Source organism: Dipodomys spectabilis, unplaced genomic scaffold (genome assembly GCF_019054845.1).
Source record: "Dipodomys spectabilis isolate Male_0828 unplaced genomic scaffold, ASM1905484v1 ptg000178l, whole genome shotgun sequence".
NCBI lineage: Eukaryota > Metazoa > Chordata > Mammalia > Rodentia > Heteromyidae > Dipodomys > Dipodomys spectabilis.
The window spans coordinates 12,925,870-12,942,104 of NW_024870855.1; the positions used below are offsets into that span (position 1 = coordinate 12,925,870).

At 44.7% G+C, this 16,235-nt stretch overlaps 1 protein-coding gene across 1 annotated transcript; it reads right to left on the bottom strand.

Annotated features, from left to right (window-relative positions):
• Positions 1 to 6,881: 6,881 nt before the first annotated feature.
• On the bottom strand, positions 6,882 to 15,865 carry Ppp1r17 (protein phosphatase 1 regulatory subunit 17). The gene is made up of 4 exons (XM_042694953.1): positions 15,772 to 15,865; positions 12,661 to 12,813; positions 11,356 to 11,508; positions 6,882 to 6,961 (listed from the first exon to the last, which is right to left on the bottom strand). Exons 1-4 carry the CDS (start codon positions 15,863 to 15,865, stop codon positions 6,882 to 6,884), a joined length of 480 nt encoding a protein of 159 aa, XP_042550887.1.
• Between the last annotated feature and the right edge of the window lie 370 nt (positions 15,866 to 16,235).

Sequence of the window (16,235 nt, forward strand, 5' to 3'; positions counted from 1 at the left end):
AACACACCAGCCCAGCTTCCTGCTGATTAGTTGAAGATGGAGCCTCCTGGACTCTTCTGCCCAGGATGACTTTGAATGATGATCCTCTGAATATCAGCTTCCTGAGTAGCTAAGATCACAGGTGTGAGCCATGGTGCCTGGCTCTGGAGTGGATTCCTCATATTCACTCTCACATACTCACACAGTCATGAAATTGAGGTCTTGTGATGGGGCCTATGTTCTTAAAGCTTTTGCGACAAATCACGTACACTCCTTTTCATCTAAAATTAATCTGTGTGGCAGATAGATATTTTAGAGGCGGGCTTTGATCAATTCAGCTGTTGATTCTTTTTAACCTCATATATATACATATAATTAATTATACCTGATATATATATAATTGCTTAAGGTGTAATTATTTAAGGTAGTAAAATGTATAAATATTTGTACACTTGGCAACTGTGTAGTGCTCCTTCACCAAATATTCAAATGGAGAAAAAATAAAAGTTTCCTCTCTGTTTAGGGTCGTTAGAGCAGAGCTCCAGGAGGGGATTTATAACTGCACACTTACAAATTATGAATGTGCATTTGTTCAGGAACTGCGCCCCGTGGATTTGCTATTTAGTTTTTTTATTGCCGGCTTTTGCATTGCTCTATAGGAGACCGGCTGCCGATTTGGCTTCTGCTCAGAGTGAGACGTCGCCAGGGATGCTGTTCCTATTCAGAAATGCACAGGGCATATCCAAGACAGAGATTGCAACTTGTATATTAAAACCCATACATTACCCACACGGTGAAGCCTGCATTCCGCCCTTCCACCAATGTGGGAGGCCGCGTGTGAGCGGAGGATGCTCAGACTGCAGGCAGCCAAGGGATCCGGATCCCCTAGTGCAGCATTTTCCAACCTCATGCTCAAGAATTCTAGGCCTCCTTAAAGGTCCCAGGTGAAGTGTGGGGGAGAGGCCAAGGTGGGAAGTAGACTTGGGGTGTCTCCACTTCCCTAACTTAGCCTCACTTTCTGTGTCCCACATATTGGATGTCTAAGTATGATCTTGTTTAAATTAAAAAAAATCCTCAAACTCTTGCCAATGGCTGCAGGAGCCTTTCTGATGGGAAGAGGGATCGGGGACCAGCAGTGTCAGCATGGCACTTGTTTTTTTTCTGAGCAACAGACTCAGAGCAATGGACATTAACCACTGCATCAAGAATCCATCCTATGGATGACTTTTTGTTTCAGTTAAGGTGGAATTACTGTTTTAGCATCTGTCTGTTAGAGGGGACCCACAGCCATGTGGCCCTGACATGGTGGGGGCAGGGAGGGGTCCCAGAGCTATGTGTCCATGTTGTGGGGGCAGAGAGGAGTCCAGGAACTCCTGAGGACATGGTACCCAGAAGCTTCAATAGCTTCATCCAGGGTGGGGATGGCCCCTGGATGGTCCTCAGACCCTCCATCTTAGAACACAGCCTAGATGGAGGTTGCAAAAACCGTGGGAACAATTCTGTACACTTCTCATCTCCTCAGCCTTTACTCCCTCAGTGTCCTCCATGCTGCTGAAGTCTTTGCTCCATGGCAGCATGTAGGGGACACAGGAGGTTTAAAAAATCACTGCAAAAGATGGAGACATCTTGCACAGGCTCCTATAAGCCTCCTCCCACCCAGCACACCAGGGCCAGCTAGGGTGAGCTTTACATGGAGGTCATTGAAGTTTGAAACCCAAGGCCCATGGCTTGCTAGGACCCTCTTGGGTGATGGGATGGCTAGGAGCTCCAGAGGGTTCCAGGAGAAGGGGACTCTAGGTCTCAATAGGAGACATTGCTACCTAAACATTTCTGGAAAGTTGCTAAGGAAGATCAAAAGAAAAAGGACACAGATAATGAAGATTATAATATTACTTGTCTTTCCATTCCTTCAATTTTCCATGAATCGATACTCATTTCCTTCTCCCTTCCCTTCATCCTCTTCATCCTGTCTCACACACACACTCACACTCTTTAGCTCGGCTTCAAGATCTAAAGACAATCTTTGGAGCCATAACTCTAGCCATACAAGCTGACCTCACTGGTAAGATATTCCTTATACAAATGAAAGCGTAAGAGCTGTGGGGACATGGCTCAAGATGCATTGCATCCATAAACTCGAAGTGATACCCCTTTGAAAGATGTGTCTGTGTGTGTGGGAGTGTATGTGTATCTATATGCGTGTGTGTAGGTGTGTATGGATGCACGTAGAACATAGTGGTTCACAAAGAGTCAAATAATAGCTGGAAAGGAGGGAGAGTAGCAGCTTGCTTAGGACTGTGCAGTAAGCAGGACTTGCAGGGGAGGTGCGCTGAAGGGCAGACGAGTTGGGAGAGAAAAGGGAAAAGAGAGCAAGGTCCCCACCAAGACACAGGTCGATGTTCCTGGAGCCTGGAAGAGAGTGGGGTGAGAGTCCAGCCAGACTTTGTCAGATTTGGGTTCTAGCTGCATGATGTGGAGCCTCAGTGAATCAAAAATTCAGAAGCACAGGGAGCCACAATTCAACCTAAGGTGCTAGAAAGTTGATCATCTTTATTTGTATATTGACTTGTTCAAAACTTGTACAGAATGGGTAACTGACAGAAGATATAATTATTCCTTTCCAGATCACTAAAAGAACCCCACCACTACCACCACACACACAACCTCACAGTACCCTGGGCCCTTCTTTGAAGGAAGATTCTCAGCTGCTCATAAAAAGAGACTCAGAGTAGGGGGTTCAGATACCTAAACTCTTGTCCTGGTTTCCTCTTCAACCCATGTTTCCAGGTTCTTAGCTCCCTTCCATTGCTTTAGAGGCTTAAATGAGATAGTATAGGAAAGGCCGGACTCACGTGAAGGCTCCTTTGCCGAAAGGTGTGATTTAAATAGTGATTAAGTAATATGCTCCTATTCCATCCTGTAATGTTTATGTTCTCAAATAAAATAAAATAAAATTAAAAAAAAAGTAATATGCTTTAAATAAATGTGTTTGTAATATAGTGATAAACATTAAGGTGTATACTGTCTTTATGCAGCTTTATCAGAATTATAAAGGCATGAGAATCTGTACCTTGGTATTTCTACTCAGCCATCAAGGTACACAGTCGGCCTCACATGGAAGAGCTGAGCCAATTTGTCTTCCATTTCTTGGTGTGTGGATGTGTGTGTGTGTGTGTGTGAGAGAGAGAGAGAGAGAGAGAGACAGACAGACAGACAGACAGACAGACAGACAGACAGACAGACAGAGACAGAGAAAAATTCTGCCATTTCCTTTGAGGAATTTTTCCTTGCTAGCTGGATCTTGAGGCTGAGGGATCTCTGCAGTGACAAGTATTTATTGAGCCCTCACAGTCACTAGGCAGGAAAAGGCCAAGTCTTGAGAAGTTCCCAGAGTCACAGAAAGCCGCTGGCTAGCCAGCCCCAGGATAGAATGTGAGCAGCTACCCATTGGGGTTTGCAGGGAGAGAGTCCTTTACCTGAAACCCTCTTCCAGAGTATTTTGAGTAACACTTTCCACACTTACAAATTATCAGTGGCACAGGAGCCTCACTTACCCAGGATGCCAGACATGCTCTGAATCCTTCAGTCATGGAACCAGCCACTTGGTTCTCAAAAATAATTGCTTATTTTCACGACCACAGGTGATCTCAGTCTTTCCTTCTTTAAAGAGAGACACCACAGGCAGGGAAGGGGACACTCACTTAATTGCATTTGAAAGGAAACTGGGTTTGAATTCTTTATGATACCATTGATCCTTTCTACTAGCTCGGTCCTTCTAAGTGATAATTAGGTGTGAGAAGTTGGCTGTGTGGTCCTGTCTAACAGCCTTTAAAGTCGACCTGGATTCTCACAAAGGCCTTATGTGGGGCTTTTGAAAGAGAGTGGAAGTATCTCACACCCGTCTAGTGGTTCCTCTTCTCACTTAGCCTGGGTTCCCTTTAGATGCTTCTAAAAGGTTTGAATGGTCAACTGCTTTGTCGTTTCTGTTGAGAGGCCTTTAATTTGAGCCTTCTTTCTGAATGGGAACCTTATGATGCTTCTAATATTGTATTAGCACTATTATTTGGTTGGAAGAAGTTGTTCCGAACATACTGAGAACAATTATAATTGGAATGTTAAGTTCCATCGCTGAACCTGTAATTCACCTGCCCATATAGGGCAAGGGTGGCGAGGAGGTTTGGCTCCCACCCAGATGTGGCATGACCAGGGTTAGCTAAGTGCTGGCTATATGTTGGCTGTGAGCTGTCTCTGTGTTGGCTATGAACTGGCTATGTGTTGGTTACATATTGGCTATGGGTTAACCACATGTTAGCTATGTGTTGGATATGAGTTGCTAACATGTTGACTACGAGTTGAATATGAGCTGGCTATGCATTTGCTATGACTTGACTCTGCATTGGCTATGAGATGGCTATGTTTAGCTATGTGTTAGCTGGTTTTTCCCTGGTATTCTGATTATAATTGGTTGAGATTAGGACTCTGCCATGAGGCTGTCTTCCACAGAAGAGAGGGCTGGCCTTTCCATAAAGTCCATACAGGCAACTGGTTGCCCTACTGTAAATCTTCTTCCAATACTGTAAGTCTGTTGCAAATAATTCCTACCTGTTCAACTCCAGCAAAAGCAAAGAAACCCTGTGAGTCTCTTTTAGAGGCTCTGTGTTTTATCGTTATAAACCAATAGGGTATTTCTAGAAGAAAGATATCAGCACTGCAGATTTGGACAAAGTCGCTTTATTCCCTTGGTCTTGCATCTTTGCCTTCTTTGTGAGGGGCGCACAGGCAGCAGGTGTAACAACTGAGAAGCTGTTGGGGTAGAAGGGGGTGTGGAGAACTTGCTGTCAGAGGGGGTGTGACTATGGTGACAGCTGTGCTCTGAACATGTCTTCAGATTGTCCTGTGTCACCACTGGACTGGCCATTTTAGCTCACAAAGATCTTTGCCACACATTATTTATTCCTCAAATTATGAGGAAGACACTAGAACTATTCTTATTCTTATTTTCAAGACAAAGAACCATGACAAGTTTCAGGAACTTGCTCCATGTCACAGTTTGGCCTAGAACCCAAAGCTTTTCTTTCTGCACCTGGCCCCCAGAAGTCAGAAATGATGGAGTCTTTTCTAAGTAGCTAAGAGTTATGAACATATACCTGTACATAGCTGTGGTTGTGCCCTGTGTTTATACAGCTAGCCTAAAGATGACTGCTGTTGGCATAATCCCATGATCCACATAGCCTTGATGGGGACTTGCTGGTGGAGACTTAGTGGTGGCCTGGTCTTCCATTTGTGCTTCAGGCGTCACTCCAAAGCTTCAAAACTATGATGGAATTCATCAGAATGGAAGTGGATGCTACAATCAGGGAGAGGGAACACTAGAACAGAATGCAGGTCTGTACTCTAGGGACTCTGGACTCAAGTGCAAAGGCTGGAGGGTGAGGCCATTGAGGGTGGGTCAGGACAGTGGGGACTCACATGCTATCTCTAAACAGCGCCTGGTGCTCAGAGCCAGCATGGGAGGAAGGTTTCCAATAAGACTCAAGTCAACCAAGTCTTGACACATTTTTTTCAGGAGAAGATGGAAATCTAGAATATGATGGAGATTCTCTTGATAGAATTATCAAACATGAACAGCTGATTCAAACATTTTCAAAGTTCTATAGGCCAAACAGAAAGCAAAAGCAAAGAAGCCCTGTGGGTCTGTGCTTTGTCATTAGAAGCCATTAGGATATGTCTAGAAGAAAGATATCAGCACTGCAGACTTGGACGAAGTAGCTTTATTTATTTTTTTATGGGTCTTGCAGCCTTGCCTTATTTGTGAAGGGAGTGCAGGCAGCGGGTGTAGCAGCTGACAAGCTTTTGGGGTGGGGGGTGCGGAGAACTTGCTGTCAGAGGCAATCATTGTAGCATCTAGTTTTCTCCCTTTTTATACTGTTCTCGCCTTTCTGTCTGAGGCCTGAGGATGGAGGTCTGTGTGCACAGCCCCCTCCTGAGTCACCTATAGATTTCAGGTTGGGGCAGGGGCTGAGGATGGGGCTTGCCCTGTTCTTAGCTAATGCCATATTCCCCATCCATCCAAAAACCTGTATTGAAGTCTCTAAGCAAGAAACCAAGAGTATCGGAATGATCTTCAGTGGGCTTTAGTTTTCTAAAAGGAAATATATCACAAACCTGGTCTTTTACCACTCATTAGTAATGGCTCACTGTGACACTGTTCAAAAATGTCAGGGCAATAATATGAGGAGTTGTTGACTTTTAGAACCGGAAGTAAATCTGAGGACACATCACAGAACTGCTCAGAGACCGAACTCTTCGCTTTCTATCCTCTCAATGGAGGTGTGCTCGGCTGCTGACTTTTAAGTTTCCTTTTACAGCAGCTGTGACCAGGGACGTGGCAATGTCACCAGAGTTGGTGCTCAAGATAAGACAGGAGACGTGAAAGGCCACACTCTCCAAAATGATAGAGAGAGCCTCTCTAATGGGCATGATGATTGTGTGTGTGTGTGTGTGTGTGTGTGTGTGTGTGTGTACACTGCTAAGTCAGGTTCTGCTCATGAGACCATCCAGGAATGAAGTTGGTTCTGACTGTCCCTATTTGTTGCTCCATGAATTGGTCCAGATGATCACCAGAGCTCGCTCTCCCTGTTACCTTCTGATCAGAATGATTTGTTCCCATTCAATCAAAATATGGAAACTCCAGGAGTTTCTGTAAAGCAGATGCAAGGAAGAAGGAAGAGTCAGAACAGTGGCCAGTGGCCAGTGATCTGTGGCAGCGTGTCTCCTGGGAGGGGACTCGAGGTCTTGATCTGACTAGAACAAAAGAGGGCAGAAGCGGCTCTATTTTTTTCTCTAGGTCACCCCAGGGAAGCAAGCTAACCTATTTACACGTGATCTCAGGGGAGACATCTTTAAATAGCCATCTTGTTCCCGTCCTTTTCGTCATCTTCTGCGATCACTCGAGGTCTCTCCCCCCTGAGCAGAGTCACACCTGCAAAACAGAGAATGGCCCTTCAATTAAATGCTGCTAATTAAAGTACTAGACAGCCTGTGTACCAGGGCCTAGCAACCCAGAAATGGCTCAGTTTCAGAGAGAAAGAGAGGAAGGGGAGGGAGAGGGAGGGAGGGAAGGAGGGAGGAAGGGAAGGAAGGAGGGTGGGAGAGAGAAAGAGAGAGGGAGAGTGCGTAAGAGCTGAGTAGCCTGGTTCAACCTATTCAGGGGTGCTTAATGAGGACACTATTCACCTTCTTTCTCTGAGTTCTGCTCCTAAGCATCAGCAGTGTTTGAACTCCGGAGTTTGGGCTTCTAGTCTAGCCACCTTCCACATCTGCCTATACAGTGACACGCCCTCCCCTTAACTTTCTCATCTGTGAAACAAGACACTAACCCTTACTATGAAGTGATTGCATCACTGGAAGAAGATGTGTGTACCTGCTTAGCAAAGAGCCCCACCTGCCAGTACTAAGGGTCAGTCTGGTCCTTTGGAGAAAAAATGGTAGAGCTCAGGAAATCAGACATAAAAACATTTCACCAACATCTGGGGAAAGCGGGCTGAGGCTCTGGACCACGCGCTGCCACCTTCAGTCCCAGCCAATAATGAAGCTCCTGCAGCTCACTTTAAGGAGAGTATAGTTGTCATACTACTTGCTTCAAGGAGAGTGTAGCTGTCATATTACTTGCTTTAAGGAGAGTGTAGTTGCACGGCTGCATAGAGTGTGGTCTGTTGTTTTGAGATGACCCTTTTCCTTCTTTTGGGAATTAAAGCATCTTTTATGAAACTTTAGGGATGTTAACATTTCTGTTTTTGTATCCTTACTAGGCAAAATAAAAGGTTGTTATGCCTTTTTTTTTTTTAAAGTGTACTGGTCTGTGAAAATTAGAAATCTGAACTTATTTTTTTTTTTCTTTGAGTATAATTTTCTGGACTGGTCAGCTCAGCAAAGGCTGGCTGAGGAGGTCAGGATGCTTCTGTATCTTCTGTGAAATATAATATGGGGGCAGAGAGGAGGCTGTGATTAGAGACTGGGCCTCTGTGATTCTTATAGTCCCTGGCAGCCCCTCTCCCACTGGCTTCGCAACTCTGTCCCCTCCTCTCATAAAGGCTTCTGTCTGTGACCCAGTTTACAAAGATCTCAAGCTGAGGAACAGGAGCCTACGATAGCTCGAACTCCTCTCAACAGCAGCAAATGAATGAAAACTGTTGAGCTTAACAGCTATCATTTGGTTCCATATCTTGTTTGTTTAGATGGGCTTTTTACCAATTACCTAATATTTATTGGAGGAGAAAAACAATCTCAAGAGTCAGGCTTCTGCATAAATCACTTACAAGTGCAGTGGGAGATATTTTCTCTTATACCAGCTACATGGGGTTTGGGATTTTTATATGGAATTAAAGTTAGCATGAGGGAGAATACAGAATCAGCGATGGTGAGTCCCAAACTTTCTGTTCTTCCTTTCCAAATGCCCATTTATATTAAGCCAAACTTACATTTATTAAAGCAGTGAGAGTCTTTACGTTCCCAAGTCCTGGTAAACATCCTAGTTACTCTGGATATCTTTAAAATCAAGTCAGAGATAATCTGGGTCAAAGGAGGGGGAGGAAAGTCCTGGAATTTCAAAGATAGGAGGTGCCTGCTGAATGTTCATATTAAAAAGTGAAATAGCTTGTCCATAGGGGAAAAGGAGGTCATTTGAAGTGGAAAACGAGCTAGTAAATTAAATATAGTTAAGTATTAATGTTAATGTTTTATGATGAAAAAGTATGGAAGCTGTTGTGGTCTGGAATTTCAATGACCCTGAAAAGTTCATCCGTTAAAGGCCCAGCCCCCAGCTGGGCAGCCTTAGAAACTCTAGGAGGTGGGGCTGATGGGGGAAGAAGTTAGGTCATTGGGGGTGTGGCCTTGAAGGTGATGTTGGGACCTTAGCCCTTTTTCTCTGTCTCTACCTTTGACTCTCTCTGCCTCAGTATATTCCTCTATGTGTCTCTGCTTCTCAGCTGTTATGAGGCAAGTAGCTTCTCTTCTATACATTCCCTGTCACCACGTTGAGCCTCACCATAGGCCCAAAGACAGCATGACCAACAGCTGAAACCAATAGAACACTGTACCTGATTTTTTTCAGGTACGCATCCCCACGAAGGATACAAAGGCAACTGACCACACAGACACCCACTAACACCTTGACTTTGTGGACATGTTGCATTGGGTGACCCTTTGAACTGGAGTGGGCATGTGTCATCACTGTGTTCTGTTCTCCATATGTTGCTGATGGGTGTAGGAATCAGAGGTCTGGTGTGACACGCTTTCCTGAGAGCAGAGCTGTCCCCCCAGGGAAGGTGTGAGACAGGCCATGGGACTAGGAAGTTCTGCCTTCGGTGAGCTATCAGCAGCAGCTCACATTCAGAGAAGCTCATTGAATTTATCTGAGGCTCACTTTACTCATGGGAAAAGTTGGCGAAGAAAAAATAATTTGTATTTCCTGTGGGATATGACGCCCAAGATAGTCTCATAGACTCCTCTTTGCTCAGGTCTCTACTAGTGCTCCCCACACACTATTCTTTACTGGAGACTTCTTTCCCTTGTAGGCAGGCCTTGTCTGCCAGATCTGGCTAGTCACAACCAACACTCTGCCATGCAATCACCAGGACAGGGGTTCTGGCAGCCGGAGGCCAAGTTGGGAGCAAGCCTGGGGCTGGCACGGAGACTGAGATGAGCCCCACGGAGGGGCCATTCTGGCAGGTGGAAACTGTCAAGTCAGCTCATTAACCTAGGCAACAAGGTGCTTAGCAAGAGATTCAGAGCAGGGAGAGTCCGCATCCAGGTTCTACTTGCCAAGGGCTAACGAGAGGACTCATCTCCAGAGTCCATTTGCGCGTGGGCTTCCCTCTGTGTTCTTAGGACTGCTGGCGTCCTTTGAACATCTGCCGAAGGCTCTGTCCTCATCAGCTTAACTAGCATTCCAATTACTGCCAAATCTTTAGATACTAAAAGGCTCTTCAGAAATGAAGTACTTCGGCTACTGTGCTAATAAAAGCCAGAAGCTGACAAACAGCTTTGATTGCACACACGTGTAATTCTGGCTCGGACAAATTCTGTGTCCACACACCCCTTCCTCCCTCTTCCATGTGCTACAGTGCCTGAGAAGTTGTGCTCTTAGGAGGCAGCATCCATCGCTAAGGGAATACAGAGAGTTTCTAGGTTCAGCAAGTTTATGTAGAGAAGTGCTGCAGCCAACAAGAATTCTCATCCTTGGAAATTGGTCAGTCTTAGGGTGTACGATTGCGTGGAGAATGGTCGTGGTGCTAACATTCACTGAGTTCTTTCAATGTAACAAAACCCCACCGAGTGATCTGTGTACTTTATTGAATTGCATTAACACTTCTGTTGCCTTTTTTGCTTTAGTTTTTTTTTTTCCTGATAGTCTTGTGTTTCTTGCTCAGCACCATTCTCAGACAGCAACCCTCCTACCTACAGCCTTCCTTTTGTGTCACAGGTGTATAATGCCACATCACTAATTTTTTGCCCAGGCTATCTTCAAGCCACGACCATCCCAGTCTCTGCCTCTTGAGTATCTGGGATTATTGTCATGAGCCACTATGGCTGCCTGATTCTAACAACTTCATCTGTGGATTATCGAATCCTCTGGTCAGGGATGGGTGGGTTGAAGGGGTTTTACAGTTCAGGGGGTTTATCTCCTATGAAGATAAACTTCATCTATAAATGGAGATATCTACTCTATTGTGCTGTTCAGATCATTCTTTACAAGTCCATGGTAAATCCACACCATACATGTATTAGGGTCTCACTAAATATTTGCCCATATCTCCCCTTGTCATTCTCCCCACACAACCATCTATGTAACACACATGTGTATGCATCTGCACACAGCCTCATTCAGAATCTCATATCTATTCATGAGCATGAATATCTACTTCCCAGCTTGCATATGAATTTGGTTGGGGCAAGGATGAGTTATGAGGATTTTTGCTCCACTTGGCACATTGGAAGATAGTGGTCCTTCTCCTACTCCTCTCCTGCCTTTCCTCTGCTTAGTCATAGCCCATGGTAGAACCAGCCACCAGCCAAGGTTTAAGGATGTGAGACTCATGCCAGCCTGTGGGAAGCGTGGACCTCCTCCCTTTCCCAAGGACACACCAACATTCCTGTCTCACAGGCCTAGGAGGTTTAACCAGGTCTGCAGAAAATCACTGAGCCAGGGCCTGACCAGTCCTCAAAGACAAACCTGATTGACAGCAGCAAGGGCAGAGTACCTGGTCAACACAGGTTGTTGGGCCAAAACACAGGCCATGCCCCCAGTACCTCAGGGTGGAAAGAACCTGACCCCTATCCCTACCCCTCCTCTGAGTGCACAGGGCTGGCTCTCACCTGCTGTCAAGGGGGACGTATGCAGGGCAGGTGTGTCTTTTCTCCTTGGCTTCTTCTGTTCTGCATCAGCATTATGAAGAGTGGGGCTGGTTTTGCTTTTGGGATGTCTTTCTTGAACATCGTATCTTCTAATTAAATGTTCTGAAATCACACCTGTATGATTCAGGGATTAGAGAAAGCAGCAGAACCAGAGGCAGTTGTCTTACCTAACGTAGGAGGCCTGCATTCCAACAGATTCCCATCTGCACTCAGTACAGCTTCCCAACTATTTCAATGGGAGAAGTTCCCTTATAGCAAGAATATTATTTATGGAGGCCAAACTAGAACCCCTCAAAGTCCCTGAAGAAGTTCGTGTCACTACCATGCCACCAATCTGAGGAGGCAAGGCCAAGATGTGAACAGGATTTCTTTTTTTTTTCCTTTTTGTATGTTTTTTATTGTAAAAATACTGTGCAGAGGGGTTACAGTTACATGAGCAAGGTTGAACAGGATTTCTTGCAGCTGCTAGGCATTGGGTTGAGATGGAAGCTGGATTTGTCATCTACAAAGCTCATCTTCCGTGGCTGTTCTGTAAGCAATGTGCCACATACTTCCATCCCCTTGCCATGTTTATTGCTCCCTTTCCCCCACCTTCCCCCACCTGCCCTCTCACCTCTGCTCTACCATCATTTAATAATCTTAAAAGACAGCCTTTTCAATGAAGTTTCCAAAGATGCACTGCTCAGAACCATCTCTCCTGGTCCTTTTGTATGAGTCTCCACTACGCTTGCTGTGTATTCCCACTGCATCTGTACCTTCCTCTTATTTTCTTTTATATTTGAAAGCTTGGTGTCTCATTTGGCTTGTCTCACTCAAAAGGTACTGACTGGAAAGGACATTATAGAAATGTCTAAAAGTAAAGGAGAGAAGGAAACATCGGGACAAGTTGCTCTTCATTAAACTGCTTTGCTGTCCTCTCGGGCACAGGGCTAGGTGACATGTCTGGCCTGCCTTTACGTCAGGAGAGGCTTGTGACACGCGAGCCTCCCCACAACCACACCCCGGCCCCCATTCAGGGTGGCTTTGGAAGTTCAAGGTGACTTCACCATAAATTGCTGAGGTGAGCGCTACACAGCCTGCATCTCTAAATGACGTGTCGAAGCAGAGCATTTCCAAGCTTCTACTATCCGTGCATGAAAACACCATCCTGCATTGTTATTACAGCATTGTTGATAAGCCATTGATATTTAAGTTGATTAAGTTTGTGGAGAGCCACGTGACCTGGTGGCTGTGGCGAGACCCAGGATCTGAGGGTGTGTCCCTTACCTGGGATGAAGGGAGGGATGTGCAGTGCTGGCGTGTCCTTCCTCCGGGGCTTTTTCTGGTCAGAGTCCACATTCAGGTTGGCCTGTGCATTTTTCCCCTTTCTTGGCTTCCTTTTGAGATCACAGTCCTCAATGAATTGGTCTGAGAGATCACCTGATTTTTGACAGCAAGTGAAGAGACCAAGGAATATGACATAAGTAAGGGCCTGTCACAAATGGGTGGGCTTACAGTGACACACAAACACATGGAGATTTAATGCTATTTTCATATTTTAAATGTTGAGAGACGTAGACATTAGGCCAAAGGTCTCAGAATTCACACACAAAAGAGTGAGGATTTGAACTCAGATTAGTCTGTGAGAGAGTCTGATAGAGATAGATGCAGAGAAAGAACAGATTTGTTCGTTTGAAAGCATCTGAAAGATTTGATTATATCATATATCCAAAGATTGCTAACTGGTCTGTGGTCAGCCCCTAACCCTCTCCCAGACCCAGAGGAAAGCCCCAACTTTGTCAGCTTTTCCACGTCGACTCTGTGCTTGGCTGCCCTTTCTCATTTTGGCAACATGAACAGCAATTTTGCCTAGGTAACAACTTTAAAGGATTGTGTAGTTATTATTTTTGCATGTGTCTTCTCAATAATAGTATCTTTTTATCTCATTAGAAGCAATAAGTATTTGTTGAATGTGTATGCTTTGATGAATGGAGACGCAAATACACTTAGTGTAGGAAGCATTTCTATTAGGATTCAACAAAGGCAGAAAACAATGAAGCTGCTTGTCCTCTCCAGAAATTATTAACTGTGTCTGGACACAGCCTGGACATACCTACAAGTGTATGCATGAGTATGTGGGACTCAGAGCTTAACCAGGACTCATACCTCCTTCTTCCCTCCTTTCTTCCATTCTTTCTTTCCTTTCTCTACCCTTCCCTTCCCCTGTGCTTATAGCACCCTGTGCCTCCTTGCCTTGTCTCTTTCCTTACCACCTCTCTTATTCCTTTACTTTCTTCTCTCCCTTTCCCTCCCTTCTACTTTCCTCCCCTCTAGTTCCCCTCCCCTCTCCTCCTCTCCCCTATCTTTCCCTCCCCTCTCTTCCTCCTCCTTCTTTTGATAAAAAGGGTCTCATTACATAATCCAGAATGGCCTCTATTGTATCCTTATCTTATTGAGTGCTGGGATTACAGGCATATAACACCATGCCTGGCCTCTTTCAATCTCTTCCTCTCCCCCCGCCCCCCTTATCTCTCTTTAAAAGAAAATATTCAAGCAAAATTCTTTTTTTTTTTTTTGTTGGTCACGGGGCCTAAACTCTGGGCCTGGGTGCTGTCCCTCAGCTCTTCAGCTCAAGGCCAGTGATCTACCATTTGAGCCACAGCGCCACTTCCAGATTTTTCTACTTATGTGGTGCTGAGGAATCGAACCCAGGGCCTCATGCATGCGAGGTGAGCACTCTATCTCTGAGCCACCTTCCCAGCCCTCAAGCAAAATTCTTTAAAACATTAGTTTTATGGATCTAGAATAATCTGCATTATTGATTGTTTTATTCAACCAAAGTTTGTTAAGGTCTTAGTAAATGCCAGTTCCTGTTTTATATTCCAGGAATAATAAGACAGGTAAGAAACTGTTTTTGCCTTCAAGGTCCTATTAGTTTACAGGGCTGTTTGAGTCTAGGTGATCCTTTGTTTTAGAATACTCAGCATATGTAAGGACCCTACCATCAAAAATACTTCATGACCATACATCATCATGCCTGGATTATCAAAGATCATTATATATAGCAAACAATCAAATAGAATAATTCTCTTTAGCCACATTTGGTCACTTTCCCTTTACCTAAGGGATTTTGATAATCTTATCCAGTCATATCATTTTAATAGGCATTTATCGCAATAGTGTGGGGTGTGAGGCACTGGAATGGAGAGAGGAAGGGGCACTTAGTGCCGCTTAGGTCCTGGGAGACTTCACATCTAGCATGTGGGATGGATGGACACATTTCTGACTCAGTGAGTGCCCATGCTTGATCACTTGGTTTTACTAATATCCTTCCTGATCAGTGACTCTCATTCAGTTCCCACACTAAACCTCTAAAGACAGCCTATTATTATCAACTCACTAATATTCAGATGAGGAAACTGAGGTTCAGAAGTCCAGGTAAAGAGCTGAGGGGTACACTGCTGGCAGGTTAAGGGAACCCTTAAATTTTGTTATCACACAATAGCTAAAACCCCTGCATATTATACATACTGTAAGCATTGTTTAGGTTCAACCAGAAGTGGAATGAATGAATAAATCTTGCTTGGAATGAGTGGGGGCATCTGAATCCCTGGAGGCAGGGCCTGGGCACGGACCAGTTAGAGTGTGCCATACTCTCAACCTAGGGCAACATTCAGCATGCAGATAAAGAGTGAGACATTTGCTTCAATTTTGAGTTTTACTTCAGTCTCACTTTTCCTCATTTTGGGAGAAATTCTGAACATAAAATATCTTGATGGGAAATGGGGAAAGGGGGGAGGAGGAGAGAGCCATAACCAGGCAGGCAGGGCATAAACAAAGGCTATGAATATGCAGAAGGCCCATCCATCAAAAGTCTGAGAGTCTCATTTTTAGAAATGGGTAGAGGCAGCAGTGTTTCTGGTATTTTCATTACAAAGGTTATGCAAAAAGTCAGTTCTGGAAAGGAAACAGATTGACAATAAAGCAGAAAATGGCTATTTAAAATTCTGTCTTGATAGGCAAAGAGAGATATTTGAAATATTTTATTGGCACTGCACGTGGGGTGTCAGTGTGCTGGAAAATACTGGAAACAAAATACGCCACGGCGTTCCATTTATGGCTCACAAATGCTCTTCCTGGGACTCTGTGAGACGCCCCAAGAAGAGGACCAGGCCTCTTCTCTCTCTAACTCTGATGAACGTCTCCAGTACTTCAGCTAATATTTACATGGCAGACCCCACAGACCCCTGGCTATTTGCCTGTCCATCTGGTGCTGGCTCTCACCAGAAGGCACGGGCTATCAGGTTTCAGGGGCTACTCTCTGACTCGACTGCAGACAGGATGGCAGAGGAACCAGCCTCTGACTTCCACGATAGATACTGACAATGAAGTATTTACCCAAGTGGTTGCAGTGAGCGTCTAGCTTCTCCCGCCTGTCTTCCGGGTCCTCCCGTGACTGAACTTGCTCTGAGGTCATCATCTCAGTGGACATGATGAAAGAGGTGGCTACTTTCCTTCTCCAGCACTGCAGTAGGATAAGAGACAGATCTGTCCACACGTCCACTTAGTTATTAACACACACATTTATTGAACAATTGACTATCTTGTTCCCAATTTAACGCCATCTCCCAAGTCTGTTTCTTAGACAGAACTACTGAATTTGAGGCGTGAGCTAAAATCAGTCACATGGGTTAATTTACATGTACGGGTTCACATGGATAAGTCACACACCCACGTAGTTAGCAGTGATCACCATGTAGAAAATGGTCAATATATACTTATTATTGTAGTTTCAAAATAAATACTTGTTAAGTATTTATTTAAATCTGAATTAGTAAGGAGTTGCCTAAGAGTTACAGAAA